Source organism: Bacillus rossius, chromosome 8, assembly GCF_032445375.1.
Source record: "Bacillus rossius redtenbacheri isolate Brsri chromosome 8, Brsri_v3, whole genome shotgun sequence".
Taxonomy (NCBI): domain Eukaryota; kingdom Metazoa; phylum Arthropoda; class Insecta; order Phasmatodea; family Bacillidae; genus Bacillus; species Bacillus rossius.
Genome location: NC_086336.1, coordinates 69,005,239 through 69,028,566, shown reverse-complemented (window position 1 = coordinate 69,028,566; position 23,328 = coordinate 69,005,239). Strand labels below are relative to the sequence as shown.

Sequence of the window (23,328 nt, the reverse complement as noted above, 5' to 3'; positions counted from 1 at the left end):
CCGATTTTTAAGTTAACAAAACTAAAACCTCAGAGATAATCTCCACACAATTTTAGTGGACAGTCTCCAAATACTTATATTTCATGTGCGGCTGTAAACTGAAGAGAAGCGTAAAATAATAATAAAAAACAAGTTGCGAGTTGGCAACGGGCTGTTGGAAATTAAAAGTTTCATGACTTCCAGCCCCGCGCCGTTAATGTTTATTTCTGGACTTTCTCGTGGCTTTCGTGACCTGTAGACATCCCGTAAAACTATGATGGAGTCATCATGTCATGCGAAACGTAACAATCTTTGACGGCAACGAGAATGAACAGTGGAGACTCGGCAGTGGGAAATAGTTTGTTTTGAGGACATATCTTAATATATATAAATCCAAGTGTCCTGATGTTTGTTTCCAGTGAACTCGTCACCAAGTCAACCGATTTCGATGAAGATTGGCATTTATGTGTAATTTTTTTTCCAACTTGAGAGATAGGATGGTTTTTATTTCGATTAATAGTCTCAATAATTTATAATTAATAATAAACTGATTATCAATGTTGATTGGTGTTTAAGCCCGGGAAACAGTGGGCACTTCGTCTCCATGACAACGTTGCGTGCTCGAGAGTCGGGAAACCATCGGTGCTACTCGTTTTTTCTTCGGTACATTACAAAGCATTGTATTTAGTTTTTGTCAAAATTAATTAATTTTCATTTTATTTCATTTATTATAACTGTAAATAAGAGATTTGGTCTCATTTCCCCCTCCCCCCCCCCCCCCCCCAATTAATACAACCGTGCGAAGCCGGGTCGGGCAGCTAGTATAATATATATTTCTTGAAAGACACGAACGGTTGGTGCCACTGAAGACGATTTAGACTTAGTGTACACGCGGTTTCAACCTAGGTTCATGACAATCAAATTATACCTACGTGAATGTCGCCCTCCTAAGAAATTTTTGGCCGCCTGAAGTCAGAAGTAAAATCCAAGCTATCACTTTGCAGCAGGGGAACCGATTCCGAACTTTTAAATAATTTTTGACAACATATTTATTTATATCACAGGGCTATTGTTAAATTTAAAAACATTTATCCAAATTAAACATTATGCACAAACACAAGATTCGTAGGAACGTGCCTATTTTTGTGTTTGGAAAGTTAAAAACCTTTCCAGAGATAATTTGCACTTGATTTCAAGTAGCCAGTATCCAACAATTAATATTTAATGTGAGACTAAAATAATGAAGTAAGGCATTAAAAAAACACATTCGCGTTAGCAAAAGGCTACTATAAATTAAGGGTTCAGAGGTTTTGTGTGTTGAAACATGTGTACCGCACTGTCGCCAATAATGTAAACAGTTGTTTGTTGTGTGCAAAGACAGAAGAAATGAATTGTAAATGGACAGGGGTGATGCAACCTCTGGAAACAGTGTGTGTAGACTGGTTTGGCCCACTGCCTAGATGGAGGGGCGGAGTCAAATATAGTTTTATTGTGTTTGATTTTTTTTTTTTTTTTGCCATTTCATAATGTGTTTCAGAATTATTTTGATACTTTGAATTATGTACATTTTGATAATTTTTTTTAATTTATAGTGTTTTTGTATTTTTGAAGATTTGTTATAGTATAATATAGGAATGTATACGTAAGATCGGCGCCCTTAGCGTTGTCGCTAGGGGCTGGCTTTCCCCGGGGTGTGCCCCGCGTCCTCCCGTCAATACGTGGGCATGTGTGCACGTGTGCATGTGTGCACGTGTGCATGTGTGCATTCACACACGAGCTCGTGCCGAGTCTTCTCAGCCGAGCCACTGCGCTGTCTCAGGACTCCACAACAACACGTTGATTTTTTTTCTTTCTTTTTTCTCGTCATTACTGTTATTCAAGGATTTTTTTGACGTGATGACGTCTTATAAATCGATGAACGCCGGCTGCACGCACGAAAAAATTGTCACGTTCCGCCTGAGCCGAGCGTGCAAGGAACCGGCCAACCACTCGTGCGAGAAAATCTTCTATAATATCAAACAGGTTAAGGCGGGCTTTCTAACTAATTGTTCGTGATTATATTTAAATAAAATAAAAATATTTAAATTAAATTTGCAAAAACTGTAAATAATATTTGAAAATTATAAAAAAGTACGCAATTTTTCATCAATGTTTACTTATGGCGTTATCACGTAAAATTATCGTCCGTAAACCGACTTTAGAGACAATTCCCCCCCCCCCCCACCCTTTTTTTAAAATCCTAATACCTCCCTCGCATTTGTTCTTCATAATAACTTTAACAGTCACTGAGGCAATGATATAACGGTGGTAAAAATTGCGCGCAGGTATATTGCGTGACCTTCTCCACACACTATGTTACACCGAGTGCATATCTGCTGGGGGGTATCAGCGACGGAAGAACAGATGCCGGTGGCCGCAGTCGGCCAGGGGTCAGCCCCCCCCCCCCCCCCAAGGGGGAGGAATGATAGGTGAGGGGGGCAATTAAAACGTCCCGCGGGGCTACCGCCTCCCCCCCCCCCCCCCACGGTGCGCCACCTGCCGCTCGTCACCTGTTGGCCGCGCCGCGAGGAAACAACGAAAAAAAAAAAAAACCCAACAAATACAAGGAAGAAAACAAAACAAAAAAAATGTGGGAGAAGGAAGGCTCCGGCGTAATTACGACGTCCTTATCTGCCGGAGAATGCAAATGGCGGAAGGCGACGACTTCCTCTCTTCTCTCCGGGTGTGATGGGGGGGCTCCCCCCCCTCCTCCCCTCCACCCTTCAGAGAGCCGCGCGCCCAAACATCACGTGATACCGGGAGCGCAGTAATTACACACGCGGAGCGCCGCAATGATCCCGGCGGGCCGCTAGCTGCGGGCGACAGGGGCGTAGTGCCTGCAGAGACCTGCTCCCGGGGTCGAGGAACACCGCAGCTCCACGGTTCAAAAAACCGTCCTTTCCTGAGTACGTTTCATTACGTTACGTTTTCACAATTTTATAAAGTGTTTAAATTTTGGTTAAATAGTTTGCAATACATTCTGTTTTGCCATAGGTTATTTTTGGGTTAGTTAAATCCAAAAAAAAAAGTAGTGATTCTCAACATTAACCAATAATAGTATCAAAAATTTAGCTATGCAATTAAATTTTTTTTATTATATTATGTTGAACCTACTTGCAGATGCCTTTTCCCGTTTTTTTAGAGAATTGTGTTATTGAAGTATGACAATCATCGTCACACTGTTCATCTCCTTAAGCAGTGAAACGTTTTTCCTACTAGATCTAGTACTTTTAAAAGTTTTTTAATGGTCTAGTACATTTACACTCAGATCTAGTACTTTTTTCTTTAATATAATAATATTACAGTAACTCCAATATTTTTTATTATTAAGCGTAACTAATTTTAAAAACTATGGAATGTATGTGTGTGGTGTGATATTTAAGTTAGAGCATTGCAATGTCATAATAACTTTCTAAATTGTTAAAACCCAAAACAAATTATTAATTTAGTACTCTTTTTTTTTAAATCTTAGTACTTTTTTCTCGCCTAAGTTGGTACGATTTTTTTTTTTTTTTACTTGTGGACACCCTGCAGCTCTGGACGTGGTCTCGCTCTGGCCCTGGCCGGCTTTCGAAGGAGCGAGGTTTCTTTATTGTTGCATTTCAAAAGAAAACTGTCACGCTAACAATCTCAGGGAATAGTACACTTTTTAGAGCTCCGACGTTTACACATAATACATTTAAAAATTTATACTGCTCGAGAAAATAAAACTGAACATCTTACAATTGGGTTTTTATTTGTTTTAATACTTTTTTCTTAAGAGAAAATATATTTGATGATTTCGCTAAAACACGTTATAAATAAACATGCGTGAAAGACATAATACTTGCAGTAATGCACACGAAAGCGGCATTACATGTTGACTATGACAACTCTCGAGTCAGCAGCCAATGAGCAGGCATGTCGAGGACCGTGGAACCCATCCTAGAGGTCACTACTATCAACTAAAACATCCCTGTGCGTGAAATTTGGCTGGAGTGGTCACTACAACATCACAAGATGGTCCAAGTTTGTGCGCTTGCTTCCAGACTGGATCGATGATACCCTGCAACTGTCCATGCAGCACATATATAACTGTTTTAAATTACGGTTCAGAATGTTCTTAAAACGGTTCATACTGCTGCTGGTCACTGCTTTGCTTGCAAAACTATTTCCAGGATTGTACGTTGTATTTTCTCCGACGATATTTCTCAACAGATCCTTATGCCACTCCTGGGCGTAATCCTACGATCCTCACGTGCGACATCCTGAAGCCCAGAGAGAAATTTTCGATGTTGTTTCGATTCGCATCAGAGGCGGATCGAGGTTTGATATCTCACAGCAAGACACTATCAGTAACCTGGACATTTTACCTCCGTAGCGATAGGCCGTCTTCAACTAGCTTCAATACGTTAGTGAGACAGGTGTATTAGACCAGTGGCATAGCCAGGATTTGTGTATGGGGGGTGTTAAGAAGCATGCCCTGCCCCCCCCCCCCCCCCCCCCGTATTAAAGCGGTGGGTGCGGGGGTCCTCATCCGGGAAAATTTGGATTTTAAGGTGTAAAATAGTGCTATTTTAGCAGTTTTCGGTACTTAAGTTTAAATATTGTAATGGCAAAATTTTTATTAATTTTAATATGAAATTTGATTGAGTGATGAATAATAAATTAAATAAAAAAAATTTGCTAAGGGGGGGGGGGGTTGAACCCCTAAAACCCCCCCTGGCTACGCCCCTGTATTAGACAATATATTTCAAATATAAATACACTGCAATGTAAATGTAAATTAAGAAAAAACTTCAATGAAATATTAAATGAGTATTAAAGAAGTCCATAATTTTTTTTGTTAATAAAATAAGTATAGCGTTACAATGAGTTCACGCATCAATAAAAACCTAGCTCAAGGGGAGCGGAGCCTTAACCCCCCCCCCCCCCTCCTAACTCATGTCTGGATCCGCCACTGATCCACAAACTAATTTAGCATTCGAGTGGCCTGATACGTACACACGTTAAGTATCATTTTAAAATAATGAAATGTAGGGTTTATTATGTTTCAACAGGCTAAAAAACCATGTTTTTTTTTAGTTCTATTAAAGAGCCTCTTTAATCAAATACAAGATGATGACTTGCGAGCAATACCTCAACGGCAGAAAATTTTGGATAGCAATCGACCAACACATGTCTTCTCTGTATGCAAGCCACAGCCCTGAAGGGCTTATTTGTAGCCGCAAACTCCCAAAACTGCACGTTTTCAAACGCAGAAATGACGTTGGATCGTTACGCGTGGTACAATGCACTTCATTTCATTTTTTTTTATTGCAATTTTGGACGAAGCACTAAAAAAAAAACCCGCACCTGCACTTCGAAAATGCAAATGTTGTATTCAAATCTCAACGAACGCCAACGCACAGGCGGGGTTGATGGAGATATAATGTTAATTAACGCTAAAGGACTATTTATAAAATAAAAAAATCAAATATCCACCAACGATGGAACATTACTCGCTGCGCGCTGGAAGTTCCCTCGAGCACATGAAAAAAAAGTTTAAAAAAAAAATGAACTATGCAATTCAGAATGTAATTAAGGATTACGGGCGAATCAAATTCAAATTACTGCGGAAATTTTTTTTCACGGTTCGTTGTTAAAAACTTCCAAGTTTCCAAGCTACAGCCTTTTAAGAAGAAACTTTTATTGGTAGCTTAGAGCGTGAACTTTTTCCGGGGCACAAATCCGGCCGCTGGGGAAGCAGAATGGAGAATTACGGGTGTTGGCTGTGATGGAAAAAAAAAACCCGGCTCGCTATTATCGCACACCTCAAATGCTAAACACTTTCGCAATTTTCACACTAAATTTCCAGCTTCGTCGTTGGTGCTGAAAACAAGGTTGTTTGTTTCTACATGGCGTCGTTCGCTTCAGCCTGAGTTTCTGAAAGAATATTTAAATTTAAAGATTGAAATATGAATTTTCTGAGCAGTTTCGGTTATTTATTTGTTTGCTTATTTAATTAAACTACAAAGACGAGTATTAAATCAGTTTAATAGATCATTAACAAAAGATTACAGGCACCCTCCCCAAATAATAATTTAAAAAAAAAACCGTCAGTAAAAATAAATAGAAAAATTTTAGATTTTTTTTAGAAAGTATGTAATAAATAGGGATTGAAAAAATTCGCATTGTTGTTTGACAAGCTAGGCTGACTACCCTTATGCATTTGAATGTTGTTCTCCACAATCGGATCACTTATTATTCGACATGCCACAAAGGGCTAGAGTCAATAACATACTTTCAACAACAACATGACATAAACATTATTCAACCCCGATAGAAGGTAATATGAGACTTGTTTGTATCTGTGACGTCTAACCTTCGTGTCTGTAAATGGGGGGGGGGGGGGGGGGGGGGGGGAAGAGAAACACCCCCCCCCCCCCCCCAGGTACCCAGTAATAACAATTGTTCAACAGTTTGCTTACATTTCTAATGGGATATTATTTTTATTACTGTGTATTTACAGTGAAATCCCATTTAAAAGAACCTGTAAAACAACTCTCCTCAATTTTCGTACTAAATAATGAAAGTACTTTATACATAAATTATATTAAAATACACTATTACAACCCTGTCATTCGTTATCAGGTGAAAATTAATAATCAATTATTTATTGTCCATTCTGTCATTTGCACGACAATTTTACTATATAAAAAAAACAAGAACATATGAGTTTTATTAGTGGGGTAAAATTGGATTAAAATTTAAAAAAAAAATTGATCCTGAGTAGTATAGGAATGACGGTCCGGAAACAGGCCTCAGGCGGTGGTGGTGGTGTCGGTGTCCGCCATCTTGGATTGTGACGTCACGGCGGCCATCTTGGATTGTGACGTCACGGCGGCCATCTTGGATTGTGACGTCACGGCGGCCATCTTGGATAAGCGTAACGGGACACCGCGTAACGGGGCATATCGTAACGGGACATATCGTAACGGGACATAATGTAACGGGCCACAGCGTAACTGGACACAACGTAACGGGACACAGCGTAACGGGACAAGTAGATCACAGCAGCCATCTTGGATCCGCCATCTTTAAATCGAGCGCCCCACTCATTATGATGGAATTTTCGTCTCCATCGCCATATTGATTTTTTTCTGTTCCACTGGAGGCCGCCATCTTGGATACCGACGGCTTTGTTTCAGCTGTTTGTTCCTAGATAGCGTCAGCATCGCTCTTGACTTTTTTCTGTTCCACTGGGGGCCGCCATCTTGGATACCGTCGACTTTGTTTCTGTTGTTTGTTCCTAGATAGCGCCAGCGACGCTCATGTTTTTTTCTGTTCCGTCGCAGGCCACCATCTTGGATACCGTCGACTTTGTTTCTGTCGTTTGTTCCTAGAGAGCGTCAGCGTCGCTCTGTCTCATCACATAAGGTCGATGTTCCATTACCTACCATAGCTATTATGAACCTTATCGACATTTTAAATTTAATTTTTTATGAAAAATATATTGGAAACGCTGTGATTCGAACCATCGCAGCTCTGATCTCTAGGTTGGAAAACTTACGCATTTAACCACTCGGCCATCGAGACATTTACCAGATTGAAAATTAAATAAGGTATATATAAAAATAACATGCATATTTGAACTTGTAATTTTTTTAATTTAAAGTAATAATAGCACCACCTGTTCGAAACAGAACCACCATCATGGATTATGAGGTCACCGTTGCAATTACCGTTATGGTCGCCATCTTTGAAATTCATAATTTTTATGCTAGAGATTCGGGAAAAAATTCAAAATTCATTAAATAAATTTGTAATCTATATACTGATTGAATAGATCGACTAAGCTCCTTGGTTCGATCCCTGGATGATACAAAACAACTTTAATTAAAAAAGTACCACTAAAGTGGCAGGTTTGAGAAAATAAAAAACACCACAAGTTCTATTAAAAAATCTTTTATTACATACATACTGCACTACTACAAGTACAAAAAAACACAGACAAATTACTAAAGCCTTGTGGATTTCTCGACGTCTGCATCTGCCACCCACGAATTGAAGCGAGGTGGAAAGCCCCACCACTTGACGTAGGACAGTCCATTTCTTCGTTTTATAATCTTCTCCACCAAGTACGTTTCGGGATACAACGTAGGCTGAATCTCTTCGGCATAGAAGCCGCCATGGATAGGTTTGTGGTCCAAATCTTCGAGGTAGTAGGTCCTAGGCTCTGATTCACGAACATGTGTCACACGGAAAAGTTCGGGACTCCAGTTCGTAGTGAAACCTTTCTCGAAGATACCTTTCTGCTTGGAGATTCGCACAATGTCGCCGACGTTAGCTTTACGCTTTCGTGGATCTTTCTTCTTCGTGTTGGGAAAAACGGTTTGAAGCAGGCGATTATCCTTTACGTCCTTTGGCTTCATTTTCGTGGTAGAATGCACCGTGGAATTATACTCGCTTATTAGTTTCGGCAAGATGTCAAGCCACTTGTAATTTCCGTTAGCCGTGAACTGCCGCCACATCTTGGAACGCAAAGTTCTGTTAAACCTTTCGACAACGGAGGCTTTGACGTTACTAAATGTAGAGTAGTGTTTGATGCCATACTTCTTCATCAAAGCCTTGAAGGTCGCATTGTAGAATTCTTTCCCGAAATCCGTTTGCAGGTGCGACGGTACACGTCCATCATGCAAAATATTGTTCATGGCCTTGGCTACGTCAGTTGCAGTTTTTGATTTGACAGGTCTAGCCCAAGCGAACTTGCTATAAACATCGATGACTGTCAACATGTACTTGAAACCTTTATTCAATCGGGAATACGGTACCATCTCAACAAGGTCCGCCTGGAATAAATCATCAATTCCACGAACTATGACTTTGCGACGAAGGTATTTCCGTCTAGCAGGAGCATGAAGTTCGCGAGCGATTCCGGTTCGGCTCATTGTATGTAGCCGGCTTCCTTCAGTTCTTCAAGTATGGAGACTATTTCGTTGATGTGCGAATAGTTTCCTACACTAAGCGAAGCATGTAGAATTCTAAGGCGATCAACTAATTCATTAGGGTCGTCCCAATATACATAGTCAAATGTCTGACCACTTTCTAGCCTTTTTAAACCTTCTCCGTGTATTGTTAGTTCACTGAAGAGATTAGCGAGAATGTCGATTTTTTCATGATCTACATCTTTATATACACCACTATCTGGATCGTTATCGCGAAAATGTGCATTGGTTAGCTCTAGCAGTTTTTTGTACTCTTGTAAGTCGTTGTGAGAATATCCTTTAGGTTCCCTGCGAAACAGCAATTCGTACAGACCCGGAGTCCCGCGCGTTTTGAACTCTGCTACGCGCACGATGTTTCCTGGTAGAAAGTCTATTTCTTTAGAACCGAGGAACCACTTATTATGTTTTCTGTACACTCCGTAGGTCGTGTCATTATTCCGGCTCGTAAACGATGTCAGGTATGGTCGGACCATTGCATTAACTTGATGTCCCTTTTTCGGTATTTTTTTCTTGTGCATGGACTCTGTACTTGTTAAGTCCTCTTCTTCTCGATCTGGTTCATACTTTCTCTTCTTTACAGTCGGCATTTCATCTTCAACTTCTGTCTTCACAATGAAGGCTGGTTCTTCCTTGTTTTTAAGTTCGTCGAGGCGACTAGTGATTGGTTTAAATATCTCCTCATTTTCCATCTCACGTGCAAGTCTGGTTCGTCTAGCAAGTAAATATTTTTCGCGAACAGACTGTATAGCTCGATGAAGGTCACTGGCCAGGTCCGACATTGTACTGGCTGAAAACTTATTGCAAGACCTCCTTTTATACTTTTCTATTCGTTCGCAGAAACTTCTTTCTTGTGTTTGGCCAAATCTGAATTTGTTGACGATTGAGATAGTGATGCTTTCAGACTACTTTGAAAAGTCCTCAGATCGTCCCGTCTTTGTGCATTCGAAACTTCGATCATGTCGCGAATGCGAGAATCCGAAGCTTCCACGCGCTGGTCTATGGCTACGAGGTACTCAAGTAATTCCTTTTTCACCCCGTCTATTTTTTGAGCCAGTAGCGAAATGTATTTGCGGATAACGTCGTCATGAGACTTGAGAGCAGTACGTAAGTCTCGACTGCTACGACCGAATTTCGAAATGCTATGACTCATGTTTGGTGATAAACTGATCGAAACCTCGTCTGTACCTGCCCTTATATAGAGGCCAGTCCTTTACGATGACTAGAAATCCGTGTTCTTCTTTCCAACACAAGGAGCACATGTATTTGAATTCCTGGAATGTCATGTCGGTGTTTACGTGATCATCATAAGCGTGGCGTAAATTAAGTTCGTCCATGCGAAACAAAACTATGACATTTGCGTTGTCTCGTAGGAGATGTTTTGGAATACGACTGTACGTCTGACACAGGTAAACGCAGTCTACCTTGGCGTGTCTGCCCATGGAAAAGTACTCTTGTATTATGCCTTGTTTCTCGCACATTACATCGTCGAAAACAAACACGGAATTGGCTTTTGCTTCGCTTGGAGGTGCAACATCGGTATTATCGCTAAACGGAAAATACTCCAGACCATCCACCGAGCGTAGAACGGCGGCCAAGCGCTGGTACTTTGGCTGTTGCAACGACTTGGAATACAAGTAAACGTTCTCGAACCGAAGACCGTTTGGCTCCTCCAGTAAACTCAGTAAAACACACGTCTTGCCACAGTTTGACGGGCCCGCCATTATGCATCGTACGGCAGAAGGCAACAGTAAGCCATGTCGTGATTCACGTGCACTAAATACATCGTCTTGCGTAATGCGCACGGGCAAACACACGTCTTGCTTGACGACCTGCATTGTACTAAAGTAATTGTATAAAAGAAGCGTATTTATACTTTCTGGTCAGTTGTGCGTAATGACTCGAAGAGGTAAGAACAAAAAACACATCGGCGCGGGACTCGTAAACTCGCTGATAAACAAACTACCATTCGAGCTACACATTCCCGGCTACAGATTCTGCGGCCCCGGCACTAAACTAGCGAAAAGGTTAGCTCGCGGTGACGTGGGCATTAATTCTCTCGACGAAAAGTGCAAGCAGCACGATATCGCATATTCATTAAGCAAGGATCTGGAATCTAGGCACCGGGCCGACGAGATATTGGCACAGGAAGCCGAGGTAATAAGCAAATCGCCGGACGCGGGACTAGGAGAAAAAATCGCAGCGTGGGGCGTATCTAAGATCATGAAGGCAAAGACGAAATTAGGACTGGGTGCTCGTCGAACCAGCTCCATCAAGTCAAAGACTAACTCACGCAAGACCAAGAAGCGCAAGATCGGTGCAGGCGTGCAAAAAACCAAGCAAAAACTACAGACTCTCGACAAGAAGATTATAGGAGGATTTCTTCCTTTGCTTTTGCCTGCATTGGGTGCTCTCGGAGGCCTTATCGGTGCAACGAGCGGTATAGTGCGGGCAGTCAACACTTCGAAGAATGAGCGCAAGCAGTTAAAAGAAGCACAGCGACACAATGCCAGCATGGAAGCCATTGCCATCGGTAAAAAAAACGGCGCAGGACTGTACTTACGACCTCACAAGACAGGCCGAGGCATGAAAAAGAAACGAATGAAAAAATCCTAAGTTCTTTGCCGAAACGTCCGCTCACCAACGTAGATTTAATAAAGTACGCACGCAAACTTAAAATAGCAAATTTCCGCGGCGTGTTTATGCGAGACACTTTGCCCAGCAAGCCAAAGACACGTGAGTGCGCCATAATTAATTTAGACACGTCGGCGGGTCGAGGCACGCACTGGGTAGCCTATGTAAAGACTGGAAACATGGCCGAGTACTACGACAGTTTCGGTAATTTACGCCCTCCGCCAGAACTTAGGTTGTACCTGGGCCGGTCCACTACGTTGTTTTACAATTACGAAACGGAACAGAGGCCAAATCAAACAAACTGCGGACACTTGTGTCTTCGCTTTTTAACAAACAAAAATTAGCTGACCAATAAAAATTGCTACTTAAAGGTTGTGCAGTGACGATAATTTATTAGTCATGTCGATAACACTTACCCTGACAGGTCACGCATCTGAGCTGCGGGCGGTTCATTTCCCGCCTCTGGATTTAGACGGAGAATGGTGTATCGGACTCGTAGATTTTCAAACGTATAATGCCATACCGAACATCGACGAGGAAAACTGCAAGATATGCTTCCTGAAAAGCGATGGGACCGCTCATGAAATACGGTTACCTGTTGGCTCTTACGAAATAGATGACATTGCAAATTACATCAGGGATATGTTACCACAGGATGTAGACTTTCAACTGCGTGGAAATCCAAACACTCAAAAAAGCATTCTAACATGCAGTGAAAATGTCGACTTTACGAAACCTGGGACCATAGGTATGATGCTCGGATTCGAATCAAAGGTGTATGGTACAGGAAGAACGTACGAATCTACGCGCGCAGTAAACATTTTGCCTGTGAATGTCATAAGAATAAACTGTAATTTGGCAAGTGGAACGTATCTCAACGGAAGACTAAGCAACATGATTCACGAGTTTTCGCCGATGGTCCCGCCAGGATATAAACTGGTAGAAGTACCGCAAAGTATCATTTACGTTCCAGTCGTCGTGAAGTGCGCACACGAAGTCGTCGTCCGAATCGTTGACCAGCGAGGACGATTGGTGAATTTTCAAGACGAAGAAATTACATTACGTCTGCACTTGAAGCGATGGGCATAAAGTTCGTAACACCGAACAGTTATAAAAGAAATCGTATTGTCGTGAATAAGAACAGTTCTCTACCAGACATCGGTGCATTAACACCTGACAACATAAAGTATCTTCTCAGTATTGGACAAGTGCCGAATAAATATGGAAGACGAAATCCTCAACGTGGAAGATCCGGTCATTTTTGATGACAGCATTACGAAAATGGAATTGCACGAGTACCAGCCTTTCCTGCTCGGACCGTACGCACTACCATCGGAAGTACGCATTGCTGTACAGCACCAAGATATTTGTACTTTACCTTCGCAGTCATTTCTACGTATAAGAGGCACGCTTACAAAAGCGGATGGTACGCACCCGACAACGACATCAATATCCTGCAATGGTATTCTTCACCTAATCGAGCGCATTACTTATGTACTCAATGGTGTCGAGGTAGACCAGACGAGAGATGTAGGCATAACATCTGCTATGAAAAATTACCTTTCGCTCACGCCAAATGAACTGTCTGCTGCAAAGATGGCCGGTTGGGCTCTCGAGGATGAATATAAGCTTCCGGTTTATGCCGAAGGAAAGTTCGAAGTTTGTGTTCCTCTGTCCATGCTTCTCGGATTCGCTGAGGACTACAAGCATATAATCATTAATTCGAAACAAGAGCTCGTACTGCTTCTAGCCAACACGCACATTAATGCAATTGTCGCCGCTGCTGAAAACCCTCAAGATGTTTCGCTAACACTTCAGTCTATCGAGTGGATGCTGCCCCACATCCAAGTGAGCACCGTTGAGCGAGTCAAGATGTTGAAGAACATAGAAAATGGCAAGAACTTCGATGTGCCATTCCGATCCTGGAGCCTGGAAACTTATCCTGGCTTGCCTCATAGTCAGCGTATCAATTGGATAGTAAAGTCCAGCTTCGCTACGGAAAAACCAAGATACATCATCGTCGGACTTCAGACCGGAAGACAGCTTAATGCAGGAGTAAGTCGCTCCATATTCGATAACTGTCAAATACGTAATGTAAAAATATTTTTAAACAGCGAAAGTTATCCGTACGTTGACATGAACATGGATTTTGAAAGTGGAAGATTTCTTCTAGCATATCAAATGTATGCCAAGTTTCAGCAAGCTTACTACGGTCGGATACAGTCACCGATACTGAGTCCCGACAGTTTCAAGAACAAGGCACCGTTAATGGTGTTTGACGTTTCCAAACAGGATGATCGTATAAATTCAAACATCATCGACTGTAGGATCGAGATAACGACTAGCGGAAATATTCCGCCAAACACCTATGCTTTTTGTCTGATACTTCACGATCGGCTTGCTTCGTACAATTGTCGAGACAAACTTGTGAAAATTCTGACATAAATACCGTTTCGTTTTCTATGATAATTTAGTTACGACCGAGCATTGCTAGCGACAAGATGTACTGCAACCTGCAAGGTTTCCAGAGCCAAAACGGATTCGTGCTCAAGGAAATTAGCGTCACCTCTGGAGACAAGACTCGAACCCGCAGCTTCCGACCTCCGTATCCGTGGAAACTACTAGACGAAAAAAGTAAACGGTCGAACGAATGGTTATGTAAATATTATCATGGACTAGAGTGGGACGAAGGAAAAATTCCGTACCACCAAGTGAAAAACACTATTGAAGATTTACTACTGCAAAACGAAATAATCTACGTCGCTGGACCTGAACAGAAGAAATGGCTACGAGAACTGTGTGACGTCGGAGCAGCTGAAATTGTGGATATACAGACAGACTACGGCTGTCCTTCCCTGCGCAAGCTTAGTGCAATATACGCCGTGCAGCTACGTGACAAGTTTGAACGTGTCTGTGCCTGTACAAACTCGCAGTTAATGCAGAAATGGCACACACAGTGTTAGTAGGAGCCTGCATATATAAATGGCGTACATACGTACGTGCCTTCAGTTGTCGTTCGGCCTGCAAGAAGATGTTTACGTTTCATCCTGCTAACGTGTACGTGAGCGCAAGACCTAGCTTCAGCAGTGTCGAGTACAGCTACTGGGATTCCGGGTATCTACGTACATATACAGAAACCTGTGATGGAGGCGCTCAGCATTGGCGGTTTGCGCACTTTCCTGTGTCCTACGAACCGACCCAGCAGCTGGTAGATTGTTGCGAACCTGGAAACTGTGCCGTCTATCACATGAGACCACACACAATCCTTCCTGCCAGCATCGCTGAGGTTGTCGCCTCGTCTGCATGTGCAACACCAAACATGGACGTGTTGCAACCTGTTGCGACCTGTGATGCTTCTACGCAGACGTCCAAACGGTGTGCGTCTCGTCGTCGCAGTTCAGGCAGTGAATCTGTCCCAACTAGCAATGAGCCAAAGCCCAGGCGTAGACGTGGTCACAGACGTCATCGACCATGTCTTGTCGGAGTTGTCAACGTCACAGAAGATGACCAGCTGGAAACCTGTGTTCCTGATCCTGTGGCCTGCGAACCAGTTGGAACCGGAGTCAACGAACCAGTTGGAACCGGAGTCGACGTGTCAGTTCGTGCGGCATTAAAGACTTTGCTTGTGAAAATGCTTGATTCCTTAACCTAATATGTATTTGTGTACTCTTTATAAATAAATGTGTAAAACTTGAACTCGTATGCTTTTTATTTCTACAATTTTTAGGTACCTAATAAAAAATAATTTTAAATACAGACATTATTTTGACTCATGAGGTATACCAGTAGACCGCGGGTATATAAGCGAGGTTCGGACGACTGGACCCGCAGTTCACCTCTGGTCGCGGTGCAGTATGGACGTGCTCTCTCCATTAAGTTTCGTGAGATTTAGTTATGTCGAGCGGAATAGAATGTTTACCGACAGCAGCTGGGACCTCGATGGCAGCAACGATGATGGAGTCGGAGATTAGCAGAGGAGACCATGGCAGCGGAGGGCTCAATGGCTGAGGTGACGACAGCTGTGAAGATCCCGATACCTGCTGCAGAGGAGACAACGATACGTGCTGTTCCATCATCAGCTGAAGTTTCACCATCTGCATTCCAGACTTCAACTAATGAAGAGCGTACATTGCGTCAGTGCAAATACTGTGACGCACCATTTACTAGAACTTCAAATGCGCGCAGACATGAAAGAAGCAGCTGTCAGAATAATGCTCAAAGAATACTGTTTCAGTGCAAAAAGTGCAATAAACTAATTTCACGTCTCGATAGCTTGCATCTTCATTATAAAAAATGCTCCGAGACGTATAATGAACATGGTTATTGATTTGACTCATGTGTTGTACCGGCTAATGAGACTATATAAGTGAGACCCCAGGTGATATGGACTTCAGTCCGTCTCTGGCTGCGGTGATGAACGGCTCGGATAGTTAGACTTGATTAATAGACCAGTATCTAGCTATTCTTGAGAACTCGATGGCATCATTACCAGTATCAACACCAACCTGGATCGAAGGTCTACCATCATCAGTGCAGAGCACGATGACATCGACGTCTACAGCTACACCTGCTCTCTCAGCACAGCAGGAGATTTCGACGCGTGCAACATCTTCTGCAGAGCAGACATCAACGGCTTCAGAAGTTAACATGTCAGCAGTGTTACAATGGTTGTCAACAGTTCCAGTGGCATTGATGAAGGAAGGTGCATCCAACGGTGTTCCATCATCCGGCTGCACGTACTGCGAGAAGATCAAAAACTTGAAATTACGTGATTAAGTAATACACAATTGTAGTGATAACTCTGAACGCATTAAATATCAGTGCAACAGATGTTTAAGCAAGTTTGTACAATATGGAAGATTAAAACGACACCTCAGGAATTGTAATAGACTGGCTGTACATTCATCAGAATCAAGCTGTATATTTTGTAACAAAACATTAGCAACTATTCGAAGTGCAAAACAACATGAAATATATCACTGTCCTTTTAATGAAGTCGATAATTCTGCTTTGTGTGCAAATTGTGGTGTACCAATATGTCGACCTGATAAACTGAATAGACATTTAAAGTCATGTAAAGGACTTAGTCTGTATAGTAAGAAGACTGTTTCAATCGAGAAATCCACAAGGCTTTAGTAATTTGTCTGTGTATTTTTTTTGTACTTGTAGTAGTGCAGTATGTATGTAATAAAAGATTTTTTAATAGAACTTGTGGTGTTTTTTATTTTCTCAAACCTGCCACTTTAGTGGTACTTTTTTAATTAAAGTTGTTTTGTATCATCCAGGGATCGAACCAAGGAGCTTAGTCGATCTATTCAATCAGTATATAGATTACAAATTTATTTAATGAATTTTGAATTTTTTCCCGAATCTCTAGCATAAAAATTATGAATTTCAAAGATGGCGACCATAACGGTAATTGCAACGGTGACCTCATAATCCATGATGGTGGTTCTGTTTCGAACAGGTGGTGCTATTATTACTTTAAATTAAAAAAATTACAAGTTCAAATATGCATGTTATTTTTATATATACCTTATTTAATTTTCAATCTGGTAAATGTCTCGATGGCCGAGTGGTTAAATGCGTAAGTTTTCCAACCTAGAGATCAGAGCTGCGATGGTTCGAATCACAGCGTTTCCAATATATTTTTCATAAAAAATTAAATTTAAAATGTCGATAAGGTTCATAATAGCTATGGTAGGTAATGGAACATCGACCTTATGTGATGAGACAGAGCGACGCTGACGCTCTCTAGGAACAAACGACAGAAACAAAGTCGACGGTATCCAAGATGGTGGCCTGCGACGGAACAGAAAAAAACATGAGCGTCGCTGGCGCTATCTAGGAACAAACAACAGAAACAAAGTCGACGGTATCCAAGATGGCGGCCCCCAGTGGAACAGAAAAAAGTCAAGAGCGATGCTGGCGCTATCTAGGAACAAACAGCTGAAACAAAGCCGTCGGTATCCAAGATGGCGGCCTCCAGTGGAACAGAAAAAAATCAATATGGCGATGGAGACGAAAATTCCATCATAATGAGTGGGGCGCTCGATTTAAAGATGGCGGATCCAAGATGGCTGCTGTGATCTACTTGTCCCGTTACGCTGTGTCCCGTTACGTTGTGTCCAGTTACGCTGTGGCCCGTTACATTATGTCCCGTTACGATATGTCCCGTTACGATATGCCCCGTTACGCGGTGTCCCGTTACGCGGTGTCCCGTTACGCGGTGTCCCGTTACGCTTATCCAAGATGGCCGCCGTGACGTCACAATCCAAGATGGCCGCCGTGACGTCACAATCCAAGATGGCGGACACCGACACCACCACCACCGCCTGAGGCCTGTTTCCGGACCGTCATTCCTATACTACTATCCTGTGTCTTTTTTAACCGACTTCAAAAAAGGAGGAGGTTCTCAATTCGACTGTATTTTTTTTATGTTTGTTACCTCAGAACTTTCGACTGGGTAAACCGATTAGGATGATTTTTTTTTTAGCCTTTCGTGGGGAATTGTAAATACGTGGTGAGCACTCATGTGTTGGTATTGCACTGGTGCACGAGCGCTGTTGCATTTCTAGCGGCGACTCAAGGAACTAAAGTCCGTTTATAATGTATAAAATGCCAATTCAAAATACTCGACGTAAAAGTTAAATAAACCAGGCAATAAATAAAAGTAATAATAGTAAAACAAATTTAAAAATCAGAATCAATTAATATAAAACTTTCTAAAGCTGACTAACACGATGGCTTTCGGCCCCGCCTCTAATGGCCAACTAAGATATTTGAAAATTAGAAACAAAACTAAATTAAACATGAAAAATACCAATGATTTAATAAAAAACTTCCGAGCTTACAAAGCTAAAATAAAAATTAAAAATCTAGGGGTAGCAGACACGCTACAGTGTGGCGCGGCGCAGTCCAGCTGATGAGAGGCGCAGCACTGACCTTGGGGTCGAAGTTGAAGACGGCCTCGCAGCGCAGCGGACACTGCAGGCCGCACTTGCAGGTGCCCGCCGAGAGCAGGTACTCCTTCACGTGCTCCAGGGAGCGCAGCGGGGCGTTGCTGGGGCTGCAACACGTCACACACTCCCGTCACTAACCCGTCATTCCCCCGTCACTCCCCGTCACACCCCCGTCACCGGCTCCGAGGCGGCAGCGCCGCTCTCTCGCGGCCAAACAAACAAACAAAACTCTGTGAACTGAACCCAATCAAATGATTTTTTTTATAAATACTCTGCTGTGGTTTCTGGTCATTTTTTTTATTCAAAACCATTTGTATAACTGTAATAAAAAAAGGGGGGGTTGTCTGCAAAGTCGGTTCACGGACGATAATTTTACGTGATAACGTCATAAGAAAACATTGATTAAAAATTGCATACTTTTTAAATTTTCGAATATTATTTACAGTTTTTTTTTTGCAAATTTAATTTAAATTATTTGTTTAAATATAATCACGAACAATTAGTTAAAAAACACCGCCTTAACCTGTTTGATATTATATAAGATTTTTTTTAGCAAGGTGGTTGGCCGGTTCTTGCACGCTCGGCTCAGGCGGAACGTGACAATTTTTGCGTGCGTGCAGCCGGAGTTCATCGATTTATAATAAGTTATCACGTCAAAAAATCAATACCTAAATAGCGCAAAGAATATGTTTCACTCCTGCGAAAATTTAAAAAAAAAATCACCATATCTACACTAATATTGAAGAGATTGTACGTACGAACAAGACCACCCGACGTGGCACTACAGAATGTACCGTCCAACTGGGGTCATCCGAGGCCAAGAGGGGGGGGGGGGAACAAGGATGGAATGGAACATTCACGGAATGCCAACGTCAGCCACGTTTCCACTTAATGTATTATTACACGTTTGCCTTTGTTAAGGCAGGAAGAACGCATTAATAAATACACACACAAATACCACACAGAAGGAATTATTAAAGTTTAGATAAAGACTCGCAATAAAACAATGTTGGCGGCCTCAGACGAAGGCAATAGATACAATGCTCAGACCTTGAGAGATAAATAACTGCCTAGAAAAAATATTCCTTAACACAATTTAAAACCTTCAGATATACGTAACTTAGTAAAAAGAGCGCAGAATAACTACACGTACCTTGATTTGCAACACTATAACATTTTCGGCCGTATCGCCTTAGTGAAAAGCGAATTACATGACCACTAAACCACTGGCCCTCACATCATGATTATCATTGGAAATTAAAAAAAAAAAAATACTTGTCATGGACTGCTGCTTGTATCCACTTCTCGTACGCCTATTCTTGGACCTCTGTAGTTATAACTCCCCATCATAGCTATCCAATAACCTAAAGTTCAAAAACGTGGAAAAGAAATTTGCATTGAATTTGTAATCACTTGCTTATATTCCGTTAAGTGATATTAAAAAACTTCAATTTAGCTGCAGTTGATATTCACTCATGCCCTTATTAGTTTTGATTTATTTTAGATCACACATGAGTAGAGACCGGAAAAATTCGCGGGTACATTCACCTTCAGGATAGACTCCAATATCCTCTGCACACTCGGGCAAATGCCAACTGTTCATTGGCTGCTGACTTGTGAGTCGTCTGGACTGGGTGGCCTGTGATTCGACACTTCTATGAGTGAGGGTCTCTAATTGGCCCTCAGTCCTCCAGATTAACAGTGAACCAATGGCAGAAGCAGCACTTGGGTAAAAATTATTTGAATTTTAGCATGACACGAAAATGAAACCGCGAATTTTTCCGGTCTCTACACATGAGTGAGTCATTGATAACTGCAGCTAATATTACTTTTCAAGAGTTCGGGTTAGCGCCCGGGCCTCGCCGCCAGAACCACTCAGGGCACTCATGATTCAACCAGTGCAGCTGCAGATGTTCAGCAACACGCATGTATGATGGTGAAGCAACGTGCCTGGGCTCGTGACGCATGCGCCATGGCGTATTCTATGACACGACTCGACATCAGCAGCACACACGGGAGCAAAACAAACTGTCATCAGTCCCTGATGATGGCGACTGCAATTGTCGACCGAAACGTCGGTGAATTATTCGCCAAGGACGCGGCTACAACCCGGAAGCCAAGCTACTTCAGACAAACGGCCGTGAGAAAGCCTGCGATCATTATTACAATCGTGTAGGTGTTTTTTCACATACTTGCGTGATTACGAAAATTGCGTGAACTTGGTGTCTTCGCCATGGAAACTTCAGCTTTTCTCATCTCGTCATGTTTCACGCAGTAAACGACCAATGTGTTGATAGTATTGTCAGTGTAGGGGACGCACCACAACGCCAAAATGCCAAACTGACCACAACGCCGACAGCTAGAAAACTGCTGTGTACCACAACGCCGAATTACCACAACGTCGAAGTATACTAACGCCGAAAAATGCCATTGCAGGACTGCCACAAAGGTTAGGTTAGGTTAGGCTAGGATAGGCTAGGTTAAGTTAGGTTAGGTTATATTACGCTAGGTTAGGTTAGGTAAGGTTAGGTTTGATTGTGGTATTTCGGCGTTAAGGTACATTTGAGAAACACACACTAATTCATTCAGTTGTTATTTCGGCGTTGTGGTACACAGCAGTCGGCGTTGGGGTAAATTTTGACATTCGGCGTTGAGGTATTTCGGCGTTGTGGTGACGACCCGTCAGGGTAGAGGTGTGACAGGGCCGCATGGTCTCCGCACACGTGCAGACGGTGGAAGGTGCTCTGTGTCGACGGCGCGGTGGGTTCGACGCCAGGACAAGGTCAGGGCTGTCTCGCCGTCGCCGCACCGACTGCAGCGAGGAAGGGGGGGGGGGGGGTGAACCCGTCCGGCGGCCTCCCGCCGAGACATTCATCACGAGCCTCGCTCGCGCAACCACCACCTTCACCATCTTCACCACCTTCGACCGGCGCCATCGGCCACCACTTGCGTCCGCTTGGTTCCAAGTCTTTCACAAGCTTTCTCCTAACTGCTGTAACGATCGCACACGGGCTTTAAAAAAAAAATTGTACTGCACCTATTTAATGTTCTACAGCAGGATTTTGTAAAAGTTTCCAAAACTATTTCCAAAAGAGACAGGTAGAGACCTGCAAAATTCGCGGATTCATTCGGTGATAGGCTAGAATTCAAACACATATACCTCTTAGATAATATTGCTATTCGCTTACTGTTCATCTGGACGAATCTCAACCAGTTATAAACCCTCAACCAAAGAAGGATCGAATCACAGACAAACCAGCTGAGACGACTTACAAGTCGGCAGCCAATGAACTTGCATTATTTGCCCAAGTGTGCAGTCTATCCTGAAGGCCATCGGAACCGCGAATTTTGCAGGTCTCTAGAGATAGGTACTTCGAACTCTACCTACGCCTGTAGGCTGTGCCGAAAGGGATTTTTTCGCTTTCACTGCTTCTGCTGGCGCAATGACATAACACACATATATTCTTTAAAACATGTTCCGACAGTGCTTCATGCACTTGAGATTACAATCATCTGTACCCACACCTCGTTGCCCTGTGCAGTAACACAGGCCTGGTATAGTCCAAGGCGGCCCACGGCACACAACAGACCCGGATGGCACGGCCAGAGACGGGAGCATAGTGCCTTACCACTGCTCGCTGTAAGACCGTTCCCGAGCCCCCCAGCCAACCCCTCCCGGGCAGACGAGGCTGAAATATGATCCGCCTGAGCTCCCCACTCATCCTTCAAAAACCCTCCCCTCTTTTTCAAAGTTAAATCGAACGGGAAGGCATATCCTGCGCAAACAAGCCGACGACTTCCCTATCACTTAGTGATTTTTTTTTAACTTCTCCTTTCGCTCGTCTCTGAGCCCCGGGACATCAATCGCCGACCCCTCCTGTCCCCCGGCTCCCCTCCCCCCACTGCAGGACCGGCGGCGCCCCTCGCGGCCAGAGAAGGCAACAGCTAGAAGCGGAACGGCATATTTCCATTTCACAGACGAGAGAGCCAAACCCGAAGTTCATGCTAGCTTTTTTTTTTTTTTTCGTTCTATCTCATTGTATAAACCGGTGTGGCATTAAATTTTGCGGTAGATTAGGATAGGTTATCTACATTATAAATACTTTAAAACATTGTGGATGGTTGGTTATATTAGGTAAGTATAGCTACATTAAAAATACTGGAAAATCATTTTATGGTTGCTTAGCAAATAACTTTTTAATATGTTGCTATCCAGCGCTAGGAAACCGTTTACATGATTTCACACTATCTTTAATGTAGCTATCCTAACCAAATCAACCGTCCACAATGTTTTAAAGTATTTATAATGTAGCTAACCTAACCTTTTACAATGAACAAAAAAAAAAAAAAAAACGAAGATGCACGATCGAGCGTTTGGCTCTCTCGTCTGTGGAAAGAAGGCTTCCCGAAGCGGAACGGCAAACGAATCTGTTTCCACGAGACAGCAGTTCTCTTTTCCTCGGAACATTACACGCCGGCGCTGGCGTTTTGGTTTCCTGATCGTGTGCTGTTTGTTTCCTGCAGAGTAGCCATTCTGACTGAGCGGATAGTTGGTGGGCGATGCTTTCGGCCATGCAGTATGCTCAAATGATCCTCCACTCCCTGTGACGATGAATGATGGGATCCGCATCAGGCTCCCGGCACATCATCCCATCACCATTCTTCCTCCTCACCATCGCCAACATCATCTTCACCATCTTCATCCTCCTCATCAACATCAACCGCATCACCCTCAGCATTATCAACATCAT

At 42.8% G+C, this 23,328-nt stretch overlaps 1 protein-coding gene across 2 annotated transcripts in view; it reads right to left on the bottom strand.

Moving 5' to 3' along the window:
* The window catches only part of LOC134535227 (uncharacterized), a 189,428-nt gene that overhangs the window by 73,470 nt on the left and 92,630 nt on the right, over positions 1–23,328 (bottom strand). For both annotated transcript variants that reach the window (XM_063374288.1, XM_063374289.1), the window contains exon 3: positions 18,561–18,684. In XM_063374288.1, the coding sequence (XP_063230358.1) occupies positions 18,561–18,684 (124 nt within the window). The remainder of the gene's footprint in view (positions 1–18,560; positions 18,685–23,328) is intronic.